Here is a 16,674-nt window from a genome sequence, read left to right as displayed (position 1 = left end):
TTACAAAGATACAGAAATATTTTATTTTAAAACAGAATAAACATTTTTACAACAATATGTACAATGCAAGCCTTATTCTGGGAATAAAGGCTCTTTGCTTAAAAATTGATTTTTCACAGCTGTTCGTGCAAACTGGGTTAACGCCCATTCCACATCTGAAATTCCAAATTCATCAAGAGTTCCCCTTTTTATTTCAAACACTGAATGAAAAAAAGAAAATAAACATGAGTATAGAAAAAGAGTAGAATCAATAAATTAATTTTATGAAACTAAACAGCTACTGCACAACACCAATAGACATATATGTTACCACTAAATTGTAGAATTCAGTTATGTCAACAAAATATCTAGCTAAAGTACAGATTACAAGATTGCCACTCAAATCAGTGAAACAAAAAAAATTCCCCGTGTTTTCCCTGTACATATTATACACAATATCTTAAGGGAAAATACAGAATCACTGTGCTGTTGAGTGACTTATACTAGTGTTAATTGCTAGAAAAACTTATAAGGAAGAGCTTAACATACTTAAAACAAATAATGCTATAAAAAATGAAATGGTTTAGTATAGCTGAAATATTATCCTTAAATGTCACATAGATTACACTTTGAGTGGTGGCCACTTTCTAAAAGACGAAAAGAAGAAATAAAATTCCCTGTATTTTCCCAGTTTGAAAGGAAAAACTCAAAAGTAAAATTCCCTGCATTATGCCTGGCGATTTTTAAATTCCCTGTATTTTCCAGGTTTTCCCAGTGGAGTGGCTACCCTGAGATTAATAAGAGTGATCCGTGTCATTTCCCAAATTAAAAAGACAATCTAAACATTGCTAACTAGGTAGCTGTTAAAAGTGAAAATAAGATCTGTACTAGAACAACAGCAATGTTTTTGCAAGCTAGAATTAACATTATTGCTATTTATTTTTCGCTATCTGAAAAATCATGTTACTACAACCAACACATTAGTTGATATAATCAATTACTTAAAAAACTATAATATAAAGAATCAAAGGTTTAAAATATTATTACAGATTAAGGAAATTAGTATCATTTATTTAGTTTTCGGTATCGAAAAAAATACAAATAAAAAAATACAATATAAGTGCGGCTTTCAGGAGAACTCCTCCAGACATAAATCTCGTGTCGCGGCGGGTACTATAGTTACGAGAAAAAGTCACTTCAAATAGAAGTGTGTGGTAAATAATTTAGTCTTAATCTTGGCATGGGTTGCCACGAGTAAACCCATCGGCACCTTCATTCTGCTATTGCAGCCCTATTAGAAGTCTGCTCTAGCATGTTACCATAGCAGCAGACAGACTTTTAGTCTGGATGAGTTCCCTTCAAACTCGCACAGAAGTTGATATCCTTCTTATTTACAGATTAGAATGAGATAAACAAACTTTTGAACGATACAGAAACCTCCAAGTGCACACTTTAATTAACCCGCAGCTTAGCTAGGTAATGAGCATATTAACAGCTTTAGTGGTAACATTTATTTGGCTGTAAATAAATAAGAGACTCCATTTCCATGGCATTAGGGAGATTCTGCAAATTCACAGTAGCTTCTGCATGCAAGATCTTAAGAAATTGTGCGCCCGTGAAAAATTAACAAAGCAAGCATTTAAAATTCGTGTAGATGATGACATCCGAGATTGTCGCAGAATATCATTATATCTGTATGTCAACAAAACAAATATATAAAAAAAAAAACGGAATTTCTATAGCAATAAATTTATTTTGAAAACATATTAAACTAGTAGACATACTCTCACAAACAAAGTGAAAAATGAGTAACGAAAAGAATGAATAACAAATAATCAGCTTCAAAAGAAACTTAAATTCTCTTTAAACAGATAACGGATGACGTCATGATCCACGCGAGAACGACCAACAGCAAATGAAGAGAAACTGGCTGATCCCCGCAGACCATCACGTTACTGCCGTAAGTTGAATGCACAAGATCGTCATCTTAAAACGACTGACGAAGATCGAACTTATACCCTCACTCAAAATAGAAAAAACCCTTTTAGCATTTATTTATCTAACAGATGATTTCTTCGTTCAACCAACACAGTTCATTTCTAAATGTCATCAATACATTTCTTCAAATTCGCATTCCATGTCCATGTTTTAGGTTCAAAGGTAGGCTTAAACAGAAAACAACCTTTAACAGCTATAAACAGCGTGTTTGCTGTTTTGTCTTTGTAGCATTAATCACGCAAATGTAACGTAAAGATAAGTAGCATCTAAAATAAAAGTGAACATGCGCAGTTGATTCAAATTTTATTTACAGGACGGTACATAAGTCAACGTAAAAGTATGAAATCTCCCTATTAACACAAACAGGGTAAGATTGCAAAACTTTGTTAGCATCAGCTGCTGGAATGTAATTACAATTAAATTCTGGCAATCAGTTGTTGATGCTCCAGACCAGTGGTTACCAACTGGCGACCTGCGAAGCCTTTTTTTCTGGCCCGCGAACTAAAATATATTAGTTGTCGTTTTTTAGAGGACAATTTTGTGAAAAGTCTATATGGGTTTAATAAATATTACTATATGGGTTAATACATTTCTTCCATTTTAAAAAACCTAATTTCTTCGTTTCTCTGAAATTTAACATACAAACAGTGCAAAAAAATTTATTTATCAGGTTTTGCATCCAAGAAAACATTTATTCAAATACAAAAATAATCTAGTATGTTGCTCTTTTTTATTACGTTTTTTTCTTTTTGTATTTTGTGAATATAATTTAGCATGAGCGTATCAGAAATTTTCTCGAAGAAATTCTCCCATTCAACTTTTTGAAACCACTCATTTTGGACAAAATTATGATTGCATGAATATTCTCATGCGATATTCAATATTGAATTGAATATAGCAGGAGCAGAAAAGAAAAANGATGAGTCCAAATTCCGCTTTTTTCGTTCTAGTTTAAAATGGTGGGAAAATCGAGCAAAATTTTTCCCGGTTTTCTGGTTTCCCGGTTTTCTGGATACGGAAAAAATGGTTCTCTACTGTATTTGTTTAAAAAATTATGTAAAGGACCCAGTTTTTTTCAAAAGGACCCAGTTTTTTAAAAGTCATGGGTCCCAGGGACCCGGGATTTTGAAAGCCTAGTGTCTTCCCTGAACAAGCATTATTTGTAATGCCTGTTATTTTGCTTTTTAATATTAAAAAAACTGATAAAAATCTGACAGTAGTATTCAATGNAAGTTTCTGATTAAGAGAAGATTCAAAACTATATGTAACAAGCATTATTTGTAATGCCTGTTATTTTGCTTTTTAATATTAAAAAAACTGATAAAAATCTGACAGTAGTATTCAATGTTCCTTCAAACATAAAAAGAGTCCATCACAAAATTTTGATAAAGTTGCGGCCCGCCATTTGACTGGCGTTTTTAATTGCGGCCCCCGGCCACAAGTAAGTTGGAAACCCCTGCTCCAGACTCTCCATTTAGGAAGAACGGAGCATTTCTCCGTAGCGGAATCGGAAATTCATGTTTTGCTTGGAATTTTCTCAGGCTGGTGTTCAGATGAAAACGACTAAACAGTTAGACTAAAATTTTAACAAATTATAGTTGATTATTTTTCTTTTAATGTAGCATTCCAGTGCTTTGATTTCAGAAATGGTATTAATTTGAAATCTTTAGTGGGCCAGTGACTTCAGAAGGCTGCTTCAAGGTTTCAAATCCTTGTGTGAATAAGACTGTTGATTTTTATTGAACTTCTCTATGTACTTTTAAATTTCATTGTATTTAACTATTAATTCTTAATGTTTCATTTTTAGTTGAAGTACAAAAAATAAGGCACCGACCATAAAGAAAGGCACTTTTTAAACATAATTAACATCGGTAAATTTTTTAAAAGAATAAGTTTTGTGGAACACCAAATAAAAAACTATAGGCAAACTTACGTCGTAACAAAAAGCGTGGTCCTAATTCAGTTAACTGGATATCTCTTTTGTCATTGTAATGATGAACATGATGCCTGCAAGAGAAAAAAAAGTTTATATCATAGCTGCCAACATGGATAAGAAAAAATCAAGTAGATTTTGTGAAATAATCAGGATAATTGTTGCATAATATACTAAATATTTTATACATAGGGATTTTTATTTTTAAAAAAAATTTAAAAAAATTGCAATATTTTCCAGTTATAATTGACATTAAACATACTTGAAATGTTATGTATTATGTTTACTCATAATTTCGAATATTAATAGGCATTTAATTCTTGAAAGATAAATAAAAGATTTTTTTTAATTAATTTAAAAAGAGAGTTCTAAATAAAAATAAACTGACCATTTTAGAAAAAAAAAAGTTTTTGAACTGATTTCTATAAATGAGGTTCGCTTCATTATGTTTTAGTAACACTTATTTAAATATTCAAGTAAGCAATCAATAATCTGTACAAAAATTCTATTTTAATAGGGATTTATTTATTTATTTAATTTTTTTGGGAAAAGCACGCTTTTGCATAATACGTGACGAAAATTGACTTGGTAAAGAAAAAAAAATCCCATTTTTGAAAAGAGAAAATCAAGCACTTCTTAAAAACACCCAGTGTAAAAAGCACTTTTAAGGGCTTTTAAAAGACGAAAATCGAAAATAAGCACCTTTAGGCACTTTTTAAAAATGCTTTAGGTACCTTTAGGCACTTTTTAAAAACGCTACGCACCATGTTTATAAATTATTGTCTCTGTCATTCTCATCATACTGTATAATTCAAAATAGAATATACGAATTCAAGAATAAAGAATTAATTTTTCTCTGATAACCATTCTCACAATATAAAATAGTTCTTTTTCTTAAAAAAAAAACAAATATCATTCAGAATCTTTAATTCAAATTCAACTTATGCATGTGACAAAAACTACTAAACTAGAAGACGCTGCAGACACGTGAATTCAACTGCCTAACATGAAAAAATTTATTGAAAAAATTTCTTTCAAATTAATTAATAGTATTTCTCTCGGTTAGTAAATCCACAGCTCACAGGTGCCAATAAACTTTTTTTTAAAGTCGGGATTTCGGAAAAAGAAGCTCGATTGTTTAGAAAATTCTATAGTCGAGAAAAAAAGACATTTTGGTCTAAAAACTAACTGGAAAATGCTAGCAGGAAAAAGGTTGGCTCGAAAAAAACTTTTTGAGAAGGCTAAGGCACACCCTGGGCTGTTGAGCCTTTGATGATGATAGTCGAGAAAAATTGGGAGCCAATGGTGTATATCAATAATGGAGAAATACTTGCTCTACCCAGAATAACTTAAAATAACTGTTTCAAATACACGGGTGCCAGTCTAAAAAAATTTCAAGACTGAACTTATTTTTAGACCAAATAATACTGTATATAATAGCATTGTGTACTGAACTTATAGCTCACTGACACCAAAATTTACCTTTCCCTGATAATAGCTTAGATATTAAATAAATCATTCAGTTATTTTTCTGCAAATTTTTTTCTTCATTTTTATGCTTTTTTTAGCGAACAAAAATAACAGCTAACCTTGTATATTATTTTAACCTACTACTGAACGACTAACTTTTCCCTGGAACCATTATTTATTTTTTGTTTTAGCAATACAATTTCTTCGTTTTTTTTATTTTAAGTAATCTTGATTTAACTTTGGCCAGCATTTCAATAGGTTTGGGTGGGGGAAGCAAACTTGAGCAGATTGACCCATTTGTCAAGACTTAAGACAAGTATAAGATTTAATGAGGCTGATAAAAGGAAGATAAATTAAAGTCCTGACACCATTAATATATCACATTGCAATAACAGGGTGTGTAGCCAAATCTCTCAACAAAAAATAAGCACTTTTTAAGCACTCAAAAAAAATTTTTAAGCACTACATACATTAACAAAATGCAAAATTACAGGATCATGATAAAATAACTAGGTTCCGACAAAAAAAACTCTTTCCTTGATTATATTAGCCATTACAAAATTATCAAAATTTTTTTCAGTTTCATATCAGAGGGTGGAAAATGAAGTCTGAAATTGAGAATACCTTGCAAAATGTAGCAGAATTGCACCTAAGAGTGCAAGAATCTTAGCTCTATCGTCGCACATGCGGACTCAGTATTTCATAAAACATGGAAAATGATTGGCGCTTTCATACGCTATGGACTGACGGTACGCCGAAATAGATAGTGGCTGACTGAACTGTGAAAAGGTTGAATAGAACAATGTGAAAAGTACGCTTTTTTCATAATACGTGGCGAAAATTGACATGGAAAAGAAAAAAAAATCTCACTTTCGAAAAAGGGAAAATTAAGCACTTTTCAAAAACACCCAATGGGAAAAACACCTTTAAGGGCTTTTAAAAAACAAAAATGGAAAATAAGAACCTCTAAGCACTTTTTAAAAATGTTACACACCATGAATAATTAAAAAAAACAATGAAACAATGTTTCCATTAAAAGATAATATTTTCTTTTATTTTGAAAAATAAAATTGTTAAATTGCTACTGAAATTTTTTTTAAATTTTATTGCTCGAATTTATTAGTAAATTGTGTCTTCTCAAGACTGATTTCAGTCCCCAATTACTAAAGAGTGGCACCCATGCGAATAAGATTTTATATGGGATTATTTAGTAGCAATTAAATAATATTAAGTATGATTAATACGCTTTATCAGATGCTTTGTAAAAAATCTGATTTAAATCAACCGATCCAATTGTTTTAATGAATTTATCACTCAGAAAAATCTTTCCTTCAAAGCAAGTTGGCATTAATATTATAATCCCACCCACAAGCGAACATTAATGAATAACATTAATTTCTAAAAGTTACATGAACATTTGTTTACCTGAACATTATCCAATCACTATTATTAAGGAAGGATATGACTCTTTTTGCTTCCTCTTTGGGAACTGGAAATAAGTGTTTCAGGATACTTTCAACCTAAAAGAAATTAAAAGATTTAAGAACGATAATCGTGTTGTAAAAATATAGTTGATATGCTCAAATTAAAAGTTTCTGAGAGTGACTTAATTAAACATAACTCAATCTTGTTGTTCACAATATTTAAAAATAGGATATCTCATTCAAATTTATTATTATTTTTGAATTTTTTAACTGGTCTTCTTAAATTTCACAGTTATGCATTTAAATATGTGTAATTTAAATGATGTGAAATTAATACATTATATAAATAAAAAAAAATTGTCACAGTTAAATTAAAAAAAAAATGCTTAACAATGTATTAGGAAATTAACTTTCAAACATTTTTCAGACCCTGGCTACAACTACATCCTAAGGTAAAGAATCAAAATATTACAGATGTAACAGATAATTTGAATACAAACAATCATAAAGAGAGAATATGCTCAGAGGTGCTCATATCATGATAATACATTGTTACAAAATTATTCGCTAATTGTACATTTCTACTTAACTAACTTATTAATTAAAACAAAATTATTTTTCTTTCAGACTTTTAACAATTAAGGCATGTAATAAGCTCAAATGGAAATGGGAAAAATATTCTCTGTAGCAAAGAGAGATCAAGGAATAAAATAATCAAAACCATTATGCATACAACATATGCACTAACTGTTATTTTGAAATTTAATAAAAATTCCTCATGCCCAATACCTTCCATTAAAACCAAGAACTGTTATCTCAGAGAAAATGATTTTACAATATAAGCATTTTAAATTTCTAACAAAATTAATATTCGTTACGTATTTTATTTAGCGTAATTAAAGCGTTACATCATGCAGGGGCCATCTATTACGATTTATCCATAATTATTAGCCAAGATTACTGTCTTATGGTTGAGTAATGAAAATTACAGTCTTTGAGAATTTCCGCAATATTCTGTTTAAAATAAGTTTTTTCCTTCCTATCTACCAAAAGTTATGAAAATTCGTCATTTGCAACTAATATACGATAATTTTTTCTACTCCTTCAACAATTCTAAAAACAATAAATTGAAAGTAACGAGAACTGAAAAAAAAAGCAAAGAAATCTCTTCCTCATTCAATAAGCTATTTTGAAATTCAATTTTCTCTCCTTATAGAAAAGTAAAGGAAAATAAACTCAAAAATGCTTAGCTGCTCAAATGTAGTATGATAAAGGTAATAAGGACTAATCCTAATTAAACCAAAAACTAGAACATTGATTCCTAGTAATCAATTAAATTTTATAATGAACAAAATTTCAGAGTTAGCTTAATTTTTAATTCATTACCTTTGTCTAATTGTCACATTTTATTTAATAGTAAATTTATGTATAATTTTATTATTATTTACCTTTATAAAATTTAGTCTATATATCTTAAAATTGTAAATACTAACTATATATTTCTGCGTTATTTAACACCTGATAGCCAGCTGGGAAAGTTAGCACCTCAGGTTATTAAATTACATTTATTGTCCTTTCTATTATGATTTTCTTCAGTCCTTATGTAAGGTTTTTGACAATTTAAAGCACTTTTTGGAAACTCATTAAAAACCAGTTTTGGCACCAAAAAATCAACCCTGGTACAATAGCAAGAATAGTAATTGAAATTTTTTATAAGTCGAGCTAACCCTTTTTCCAAGTTTTGTTCTGAAATTCTGAAAAATAAGATGAGGATATTCTTGAGGCATAGGTCCAATATTCTTAATATCATGTCGCAAAACTGCATTTAATACGCCAAATCTTGCAGTAGGTCCATGTGGTAAATGACTGACTATAAAGCCATCTAAAAAAAAAATTTGCAACCATTAAAATACATTTTGAAAATTAATACTTGTATAGATATCAAATGGGGACAAATATTTCATAATGAACAGTTCTGCAAAGAGCACTCTTAATGTATATATTTTTCTTTAATAAAAAATGAAGACCAATAGATTTGCACATTGGTAAACCCAAAATTACATTTAAATGATGAGAAAAAAAGCAATATCAAAATCTGACAAGTTATAATTGAGAAAGGAGGATGTACAGAACATCAAAACATATTTGAATGCAGATTCACACTTGAAGGTGTTATTGTCTGCCACCTCCTCTTTGTTTGCTTCTTCAATCAAACTGGTTTTGATAAATTCTACATAGGCTTTCATCATCTGTAATTTGTCACACTTCAATAGCAAATTACAATTATAATTACAGTATCTCAAATAAAAAAAAATATTATGTACAAGTGGGGGAAAAAACATCTCATGATCAAACCTTCCCATATCTATGGACTCACAAATATGTTAGTTATTTATTAATCAAGACACTAAATCAGGTACAAAAACTATTTCAAAACAGATATAACCCTAAATATTTCATTATTACATACAATAAAAGTAATTAAAATTACTTTAACTTTTTTAATCTTTTCCTTACATTACTAGGTTGCTCACCTTTGAAGAACTATACAAGGAAAAGACATAAAACTTTATGTGAGCGTTTTGCATAAGTTGTGGAACTTTTTAACAGACTTTTCAATTTTTTAAAACATTAAAACGATTTTTTTTGTATGTATAATTTTCATCTTAAGTATTAATTGAAAAATGTAGTTATATAATTAACTTTGATTTTATATGCAGTCAGCAAATAATGACAAAATACTTAGTTACATTTGAAGTTTCATTGTTTTAACTTTTTTTTTACAATTTTCGTAGATGGACAGGTAACATGATATCTAAAATGCCATTAAAACAGCTATTTGCTCATAATTTTTTGACTTGTACTTACATTGATTATTAGTTTTAAAATACCTTAATTCTGAGTCTTTCTTTCTGAATAACAGTTTTGTTTTACTTCTTTGAATCAATATAAATAAGGAGCTTAAATAGAATAATATATGAGTGTATGACTGACCTGGAACACCCCTTGTTTCAGTGACCATAATAAAATCGGTGACACCATTTGTTTTACATGCTTCAATTAATGTCTTGAAACTATAATTGCCTCTGTTCATCTTTTGAGAGTTTGGAAAAATCAACTTCAACTCCTATAAAAAATAATAAATATATCTAACACTTACAAAGTAAATACAGAGTTATGCTGTTATTATTGTTTTAAAAAATATTAATTTATAGTGATGCCATTACATTGATGCCACATACATACACTGGCAGGGAGAGAACCCCCACCCTCTTGAGATACTTCCGCGGTCACTGATCAGTGCAGAACTTGAAATAAAATTTTTCTCGCAAATTCTCTTTCATTACTAATTTAAAACCTAAAGTGTAGAAAAAGTGAGTTCAGACAAATCTAGAGCAGGGTTGGCAAGTTTTTGACACATGACGGTTTTTACCGGTTTATACCATGGTTTTTACCGTCATGTCAAAAACCCCTCTGTCAAAAAACCATAGTTTTGGTAAAACTGTATTTTTATTTGTGTATAACTGCTTGCAATTTAAAATTAATTCCTTTTAGGCAATATAATTAGGAAAAAAGTTGTTAAAAGATATTTAAGAACAGATTCTTGCATTTTCCCAACATGATTATATCAAAACATACTAGTCAGGGTTGGGTTTTTGACGTCAAAAAGTGGTTTTTGACACGACAAGGGTATAATACTGGTTTAAACCGTCAAAAACCCGTCAAAAATGTCAAAAACTGAAGTTTGCCAAGAAAATATATAAACTTCAAAACTACCAACAGTTGCCATGCATTATATTGAAATTTAATTATACTATAGGTAATCAGCAGGTTTTAAAATATTTTTTAATTAAAATTAAGGTAAAATAACAGATTTAAAATCTCAGAAATTTATATTCAAATGCATGTGCAGAAAAATTTTGCACAAAAATTGTTTAAATATTTATATTTAAAAAAATTTTTTTTTTCTTTTTGATACTTAAGAAAATTAAAAGTTTATTACTATGCATTTTTGACATATAAGGAACATATAACTAATATTTATAAGGAACTTACAAGTTATGTTGTATAAATACAAACTTGATATAAGATACAAGTGTATAAAAAATTTTTTTTAATGTTATACCGAATATCTTTATTATCCAGTATGTTAATTTGAATTTAAAAGTAGTTATATTTATGAATAATGATAAATATAATTCATATTGTTTATTATATTTATTTATAATTATTACACTTATCATTTTAAAACAATTTTTATCTCTTAATTTTTTTTTCTCCACTTGTATTAAGAATACAAATAATGCATATCTTGAAAGCAAGAAGTAATTATTCAACAGCTGAATATTTAGATATTCAACAAAACTATATCGTATTCAGCAAAATGAAATTCACAAGTATTTGGATAAACTAAATTTTCAGCATAGTAAATGAATAGGCTGAATATACTGTAAATCGACACTAACTACTCTGTGTATTTAACAGAAAGCACTTAAATTTGTATTGTCTTATGTTAAAAAGATTATTAAGAAGATTTAAAAGAATATTAAAAAGATTTTTCTTTAAAAGATGTCTAATGTACAAAACTGCTAATGTTTATCTTTAAAAATGTCTAATTTTTAGTATAATCTATACTATACACTAAATTTGGTTATAAATAAATTTCTTAATAATATCACTGCAGATTTTCAATAACACATGAAAATGAATACATAATATTACAAAAGATGTGAGCTTTCAAAAGTACAAGATTTTGGTTACTATTCAAAATATAAGTGTTTCTTCAAAATTTTAAATTTATTTTTTCTAGAACATATTTAGAAACACTATCCTTTATAAAAAATAGATAAATTTTATGTATTAATTAAATTTCACATATGAATATAGGTTTTTGACATTTTCGACAGTGAGGTTTTTGACGCGAGGGTTTAAACCGTCAAAAACTGTCACATGTCAAAAACCTGCCAACCCTGATACTAGTTGAAGTAAAATATTAGGATATTAAACAAAATTTTCAACATTTCCGAGCAACATTTTGTTTGGCATATTACATTACTGAAGAATGTCAAGTCATTCTTGACTTAGAGTTTGTTAGTAGCTACAAGTTTTGTTTAGCTTATTTCTAATATTTAAGAAATGTCAAATTTTAAATTCTTCTTTTTAGTTCTTGAAATTATTAATAGCTCCAAGCACTTTCGTTTGTTTGTTTATTTCTAACAATTAAGATGTGCAAAATTTTGAATCCTTTGCAAATCAAGCTATAATGAAAAAAGTATCACTATTTTCAATAAGTATGTTACAATATTTCTGTATGAATGTATATCCTTCTATAAGAATACGTGCATATAGTTGCAAAATCAATAGCAATCATTTACAACATTCATTTAGTAAGGCAATTAAGTGAAAATAATTCGTTTTTCATGGTTTTTACCACTGTCATGTCAAAAACCAGTTTTTGACGGCAAAAACCCAACCCTGTTCATAACTAATTTAATATTTAAAGTGTAGAAAAAGTGAGTTCAGACAAATCTAGAGTAAGCCATGAAGTTTCAAATAATGAAAAGAAAAATTAAAAATTTACAAATGAAAATAAATGATGAGATGATAACTTGAAGTTCTCTTCTAATAATTTGTTTGCATTTTAATATCTTGAAGTATTTTTTTCAGCAATTCAAACTTCATGGCTTACTCTATATTTGTCTGAACTCACTTTTTCTACATTTCAAATTAGTAATGAAGGATTGTCTTTCGCGATATGGCATCCTCTTAATGTTTCGATAAAAATAAGTAGTTTACCATTCACTCACACTATATTACTGTTGTGACAATATCAGTAACTAGTTCAAGCAAATGATATTAATAAACCTACTTTGGCAAACAGTTTCAACTTGATGCTTGGGTCCCTGCTTGTAGTAATAACAATTTTAGGATCTTCAACCAAAGCCCATCTATATTCATCATCTTCTTCTGTGGTTGCTAATAAAAATAAAAATCAATTTTTAAAAGTCCATTTTAAGGGTAATCACTAAAATTTTATATAGGCTTGCTGGGAGAAAAAAATTAGACACTCTTAAAGAAATAAAAAACATTATGTCTAATAAATTATTAATTTAAAATGAGTGTTTTTCTTTTCAGTCCTTACTACTCGAAATTTCTTTAAAAACATGACAAAGTATCTTAATCATTTTCTTAACAAGGTCTAAACATCAACAGGCAACTAAAGCAAAAAACGTGAATAAAGCACAAATTAAGTAGACAAATGGATATACTATAGTTTAAGCTCTATAAACAAGAACATTCCTCAGTGTCTTAACATCAAATGAAGGCAGAAAAGAGACAAACACGTGCAAGATTTAACAAATTGAAACAGAGGAACAAGCTAGAACAAAGAAATAATAAGAGAAACAGGTGTGAGGGGATTAGGTGGGAACCCAAGGGTGAAACAGATAATGATTTTAGAAGCAGAAAACTCTAACAATTTAGAGAGATAGAAGATGGTTAATGTCCAGATTTTGGACATGCCTTTCTTGTTGTTTAAATTGAAGTTTAAGGGCACACTATGTTTGTCAAACATACACAAGACCAGACTGACACAAAATTTAATAAATACCCCCTGCCATTAATATCAGTTGTCTTTAATATTAAAGAAAATTAAATTTATTAAAAATTCAAATTTATTCAAAATCTTGGCAATTTGAGAACTAAACGCCAGATAATGAGGTTAAAAACTATCTTGTTAAAGTTCAAATTGGAGAGTTTGGTGGATTGCGAGATTAATTTTTGAGAGGTAGAAGTAATAATATTAGAAGAAAAAGTATATAGGTAGGGTTGCACAACGTTTTTAAGTGAAGGGCCACTTGCATGGCAGCTTAACTAGAAAAGGGCCGCATGCATATTTAGTCATGTTTGCAGCAAATAATATAAACGTTAGTGTAATATATATATATATATANTATATATATATTGAGGAAAAAATATAAATTCCTAAAAAAAATAATGCTTAGAGAATGAAAGTGTTAAAAAATACTTACAAATTTTAATGTGTAATGTAAATTTGAATTTACTATTTTAATTAAAGAAGATTCATAGGGTTTAAGCGAAAACCAAAAATGAAAACAAAACCATTAAAGTACAAAATAAGATTCAATATTTAAAAAAATATAAGTATACAAGCATAAATTAATTTAATATAGTCAAAATTAGATTTAATTTTTTCCCTTTGATATTAATAATTTATTCTTCATTCGATATCTAAATTACGCATTTGATTTTTGCTATTATAAATTCATGAGATTTTTGAGCTTGAACAAAAAAAGCTATTATTTTTTTTTCAATAATTAGTTTGTAACAATTATATAATAATTTTAACCATTTTAGTTGAAACTGTTAAAAACTTAAGTTATAATATAGCTTGCGCTTTGAGTCAGATGGCTTTTAAATGAAGCGAGGAATTAAAAACTTTCATGAGCTTACAATTCAAATAAAAACTTATAAATATTGTAGCAATGTAAAAATACATATAATAAATTCAAAAAGATGCAATAGCTACTGGTCCGTCATTAAAATAATGAACTACAAAATACTTAAAAATGATTAAATAAATTGTTTTTAAATAATATTAATATATTCTTTTAGAACAGGGGTGCTATTAGTGCCGCCTGTGGTCCGACGGCCACAAGCGGTCTGTCGACTGTTGATGTGCGGCCCAAGGGAGCTTCTGAAAGTAATAAAAATATTTCTTTTAACATTATAAATTTTCTTTAATTAAAATATTTAATTCAAATTTATTACTCTATAAATTTATTACTCATTCTGTAAGCTTCTTTTTGGTTAGAATTTATACCCCCTCCCAATATTTATGTACATATATTTATATATATAGATATTCGATAAATTAATTATTGTGAAAAATGAAAAAGTTTAAAAAAAAAAACAGTTTTTTGTTTTAAATAATTTCAAATAATTAAAAGTATTTAACATTCTGCAAATATGTTATTAAGTTTACTGATAAAAATATCGAGTACTTAGAACACTAATATTTGCATAAAAATGATCATATTTGCCTCTAACGTGGCTAAATATGCTTCGTTTATCTACCTGTTGTGCAAGTGGCCCTTCACTCAAAAAGGTTGTGCACCGACTGCTATATTAGAGCCTTGAATTTTGATTGGTATACGTAAAAAAATCTGATTTAAATAAAAATCCAGTTATTTTTTTTATTATTTTAAATTATGATTTTTGTCAACAGCTTTGAATAATAGGGAATATTCTAAAAATATAGAAAAATTAAGAAACTAAAAGAAACTGTTAAAATCCAATCAAGTTGATAGCTCTTTCTAATGAATAAGTAAAAAAAATCTACAACTTACCCTCAATATCATCCCATTCAAGAGAATCTTGCAATCTTAACGCTTCTTTTTGCAAAGTTGTTGGCAAAACTTTGTTTTCTAATGAGAAAAAAAAATCAGTTAAAAATATTTTAATTAGTTCAGGACATTCTTTATTTTGGTAAGCAAATGATCTTTACCTTCCAAAGATTTTTTAACGAGAGTTTTTTTTTCTATCTTTGATTGGTCTTTCTTAGATTGTTTAGCACCATATATGAGCTGCCGCCTTTCTTTAGCTTGCCTTTGAAACTAAGTTTTTTTTAAAAAAAAGTTAAATAAATCAGATTTATATTTTATGATATAAAGAGCATACAAACAAACTGAAAAATCAAAATTGAAAATATAATAATAATAAATAAATAAAAAGTAAAAAAAAATAGTTACTTTATCATGAAAAAATTAAAAAATATTTTCAAAGAAGACAAAAAGTCTGATAAAAATTAAAATAAAAAAAGTTTGATAAAAGAAAATATTTAAATTATGGGCATTTTAGGGTTCATCGGGAGTAAGCCAAAAGTCACCAAAAATGTAGACCTGCACCAACTTTTTTTAAAGTATTTTTTTCAAACATAATTTCGCAAAAAATAATTAAATAAATTGAAAAAAGTACAATAAATTTAAAAAAAAAAATAGTTGATTTTACTTCTGCCTTCTAGCTCCCTTAAAAAAGCCAAAATTATTTACATACTAATTTAGCTTCTTTTTCTTTCTTTTTTAATTACAAGTGTACAGAGCACAAAAAAATATATCACCCTAAATAACTTTCATTCTGATAATCTGATTTTCACATACTAAGTGTCCATCCTAATGGTTCTAGGGGGTGACCTCAAATATGCAAATTATTAATTAAGTTATTTATTTAAATATACAAGTAAAATATGAAGTTAATTTACTTAAATTATATACCTAATAAATAAAGCTAAATTATAAATTTAATTTGTCATCAAATGTTTAGAAGTTTTTGTTTTAAGGACAATAATTTAAAATTTTATTACTTTCGAAGTAAAATCTAACAATCTAATACAGTAAATTTGCAAAAGAATTTTTTTCTTTATATTTTTAAAAAAAAGAAAACCTACTTAACTCGTTTTAATGAGATTACACTTGAATAAAAGTATGTAATAAAATATAAATGTAATAAATATAATAAAAGTACTTAAATATAATATATAATATAATAAAATAATTCAAACCAATCAATCTCTTTTTAACTCATATGTTTAAAAAGAATTTTTAAACTTCAATTTAGTTTTATTCTACTCTAATCAAGAAAATTTCTCCATTTTTAATAACATATAAATAAAACAATTACCATTTTATGGACCAGTACAAAAGCTTTTAGAATTATTTACGAAATATAAACTGTTATTAAGCCGACTCAAACAATTTTGAAACTTTTCGATTATGAGCCTCGTGGAAAATGAAAAATGTACAATCAAAATATTTGAAAGTAAGTTGTTGGTTAAGTGTGCAATAGGTTTAA

General features: G+C 27.9%; 1 protein-coding gene across 1 annotated transcript; it reads right to left on the bottom strand.

Annotated features, from left to right (window-relative positions):
- Positions 1–16,663, bottom strand: LOC107452368 (U3 small nucleolar ribonucleoprotein protein IMP4). The gene is made up of 9 exons (XM_016068832.3): positions 16,504–16,663; positions 15,332–15,440; positions 15,174–15,251; positions 12,674–12,780; positions 9,799–9,931; positions 8,532–8,686; positions 6,806–6,900; positions 3,911–3,984; positions 1–200 (listed from the first exon to the last, which is right to left on the bottom strand). Exons 1-9 carry the CDS (start codon positions 16,504–16,506, stop codon positions 73–75), a joined length of 882 nt encoding a protein of 293 aa, XP_015924318.1. The 5' UTR covers positions 16,507–16,663; the 3' UTR covers positions 1–72.
- Between the last annotated feature and the right edge of the window lie 11 nt (positions 16,664–16,674).

Source organism: Parasteatoda tepidariorum, chromosome 10, assembly GCF_043381705.1.
Source record: "Parasteatoda tepidariorum isolate YZ-2023 chromosome 10, CAS_Ptep_4.0, whole genome shotgun sequence".
Lineage (NCBI taxonomy): Eukaryota > Metazoa > Arthropoda > Arachnida > Araneae > Theridiidae > Parasteatoda > Parasteatoda tepidariorum.
Note: the sequence above shows the minus strand (reverse complement) of the source record. Positions and strands in the feature narration are given on the sequence as shown.

Excerpts from the sequence above, each read along its gene's own strand:
- LOC107452368 (XM_016068832.3), bottom strand. Across the intron at positions 15,252-15,331 it reads CGTTAAAAAATCTTTGGAAG|AAAACAAAGTTTTGCCAACA; the intron begins GTAAAGATCATT and ends TTTTCTCATTAG. Across the intron at positions 8,687-9,798 it reads TGAAACAAGGGGTGTTCCAG|ATGGCTTTATAGTCAGTCAT; the intron begins GTCAGTCATACA and ends TTTTTTTTTTAG.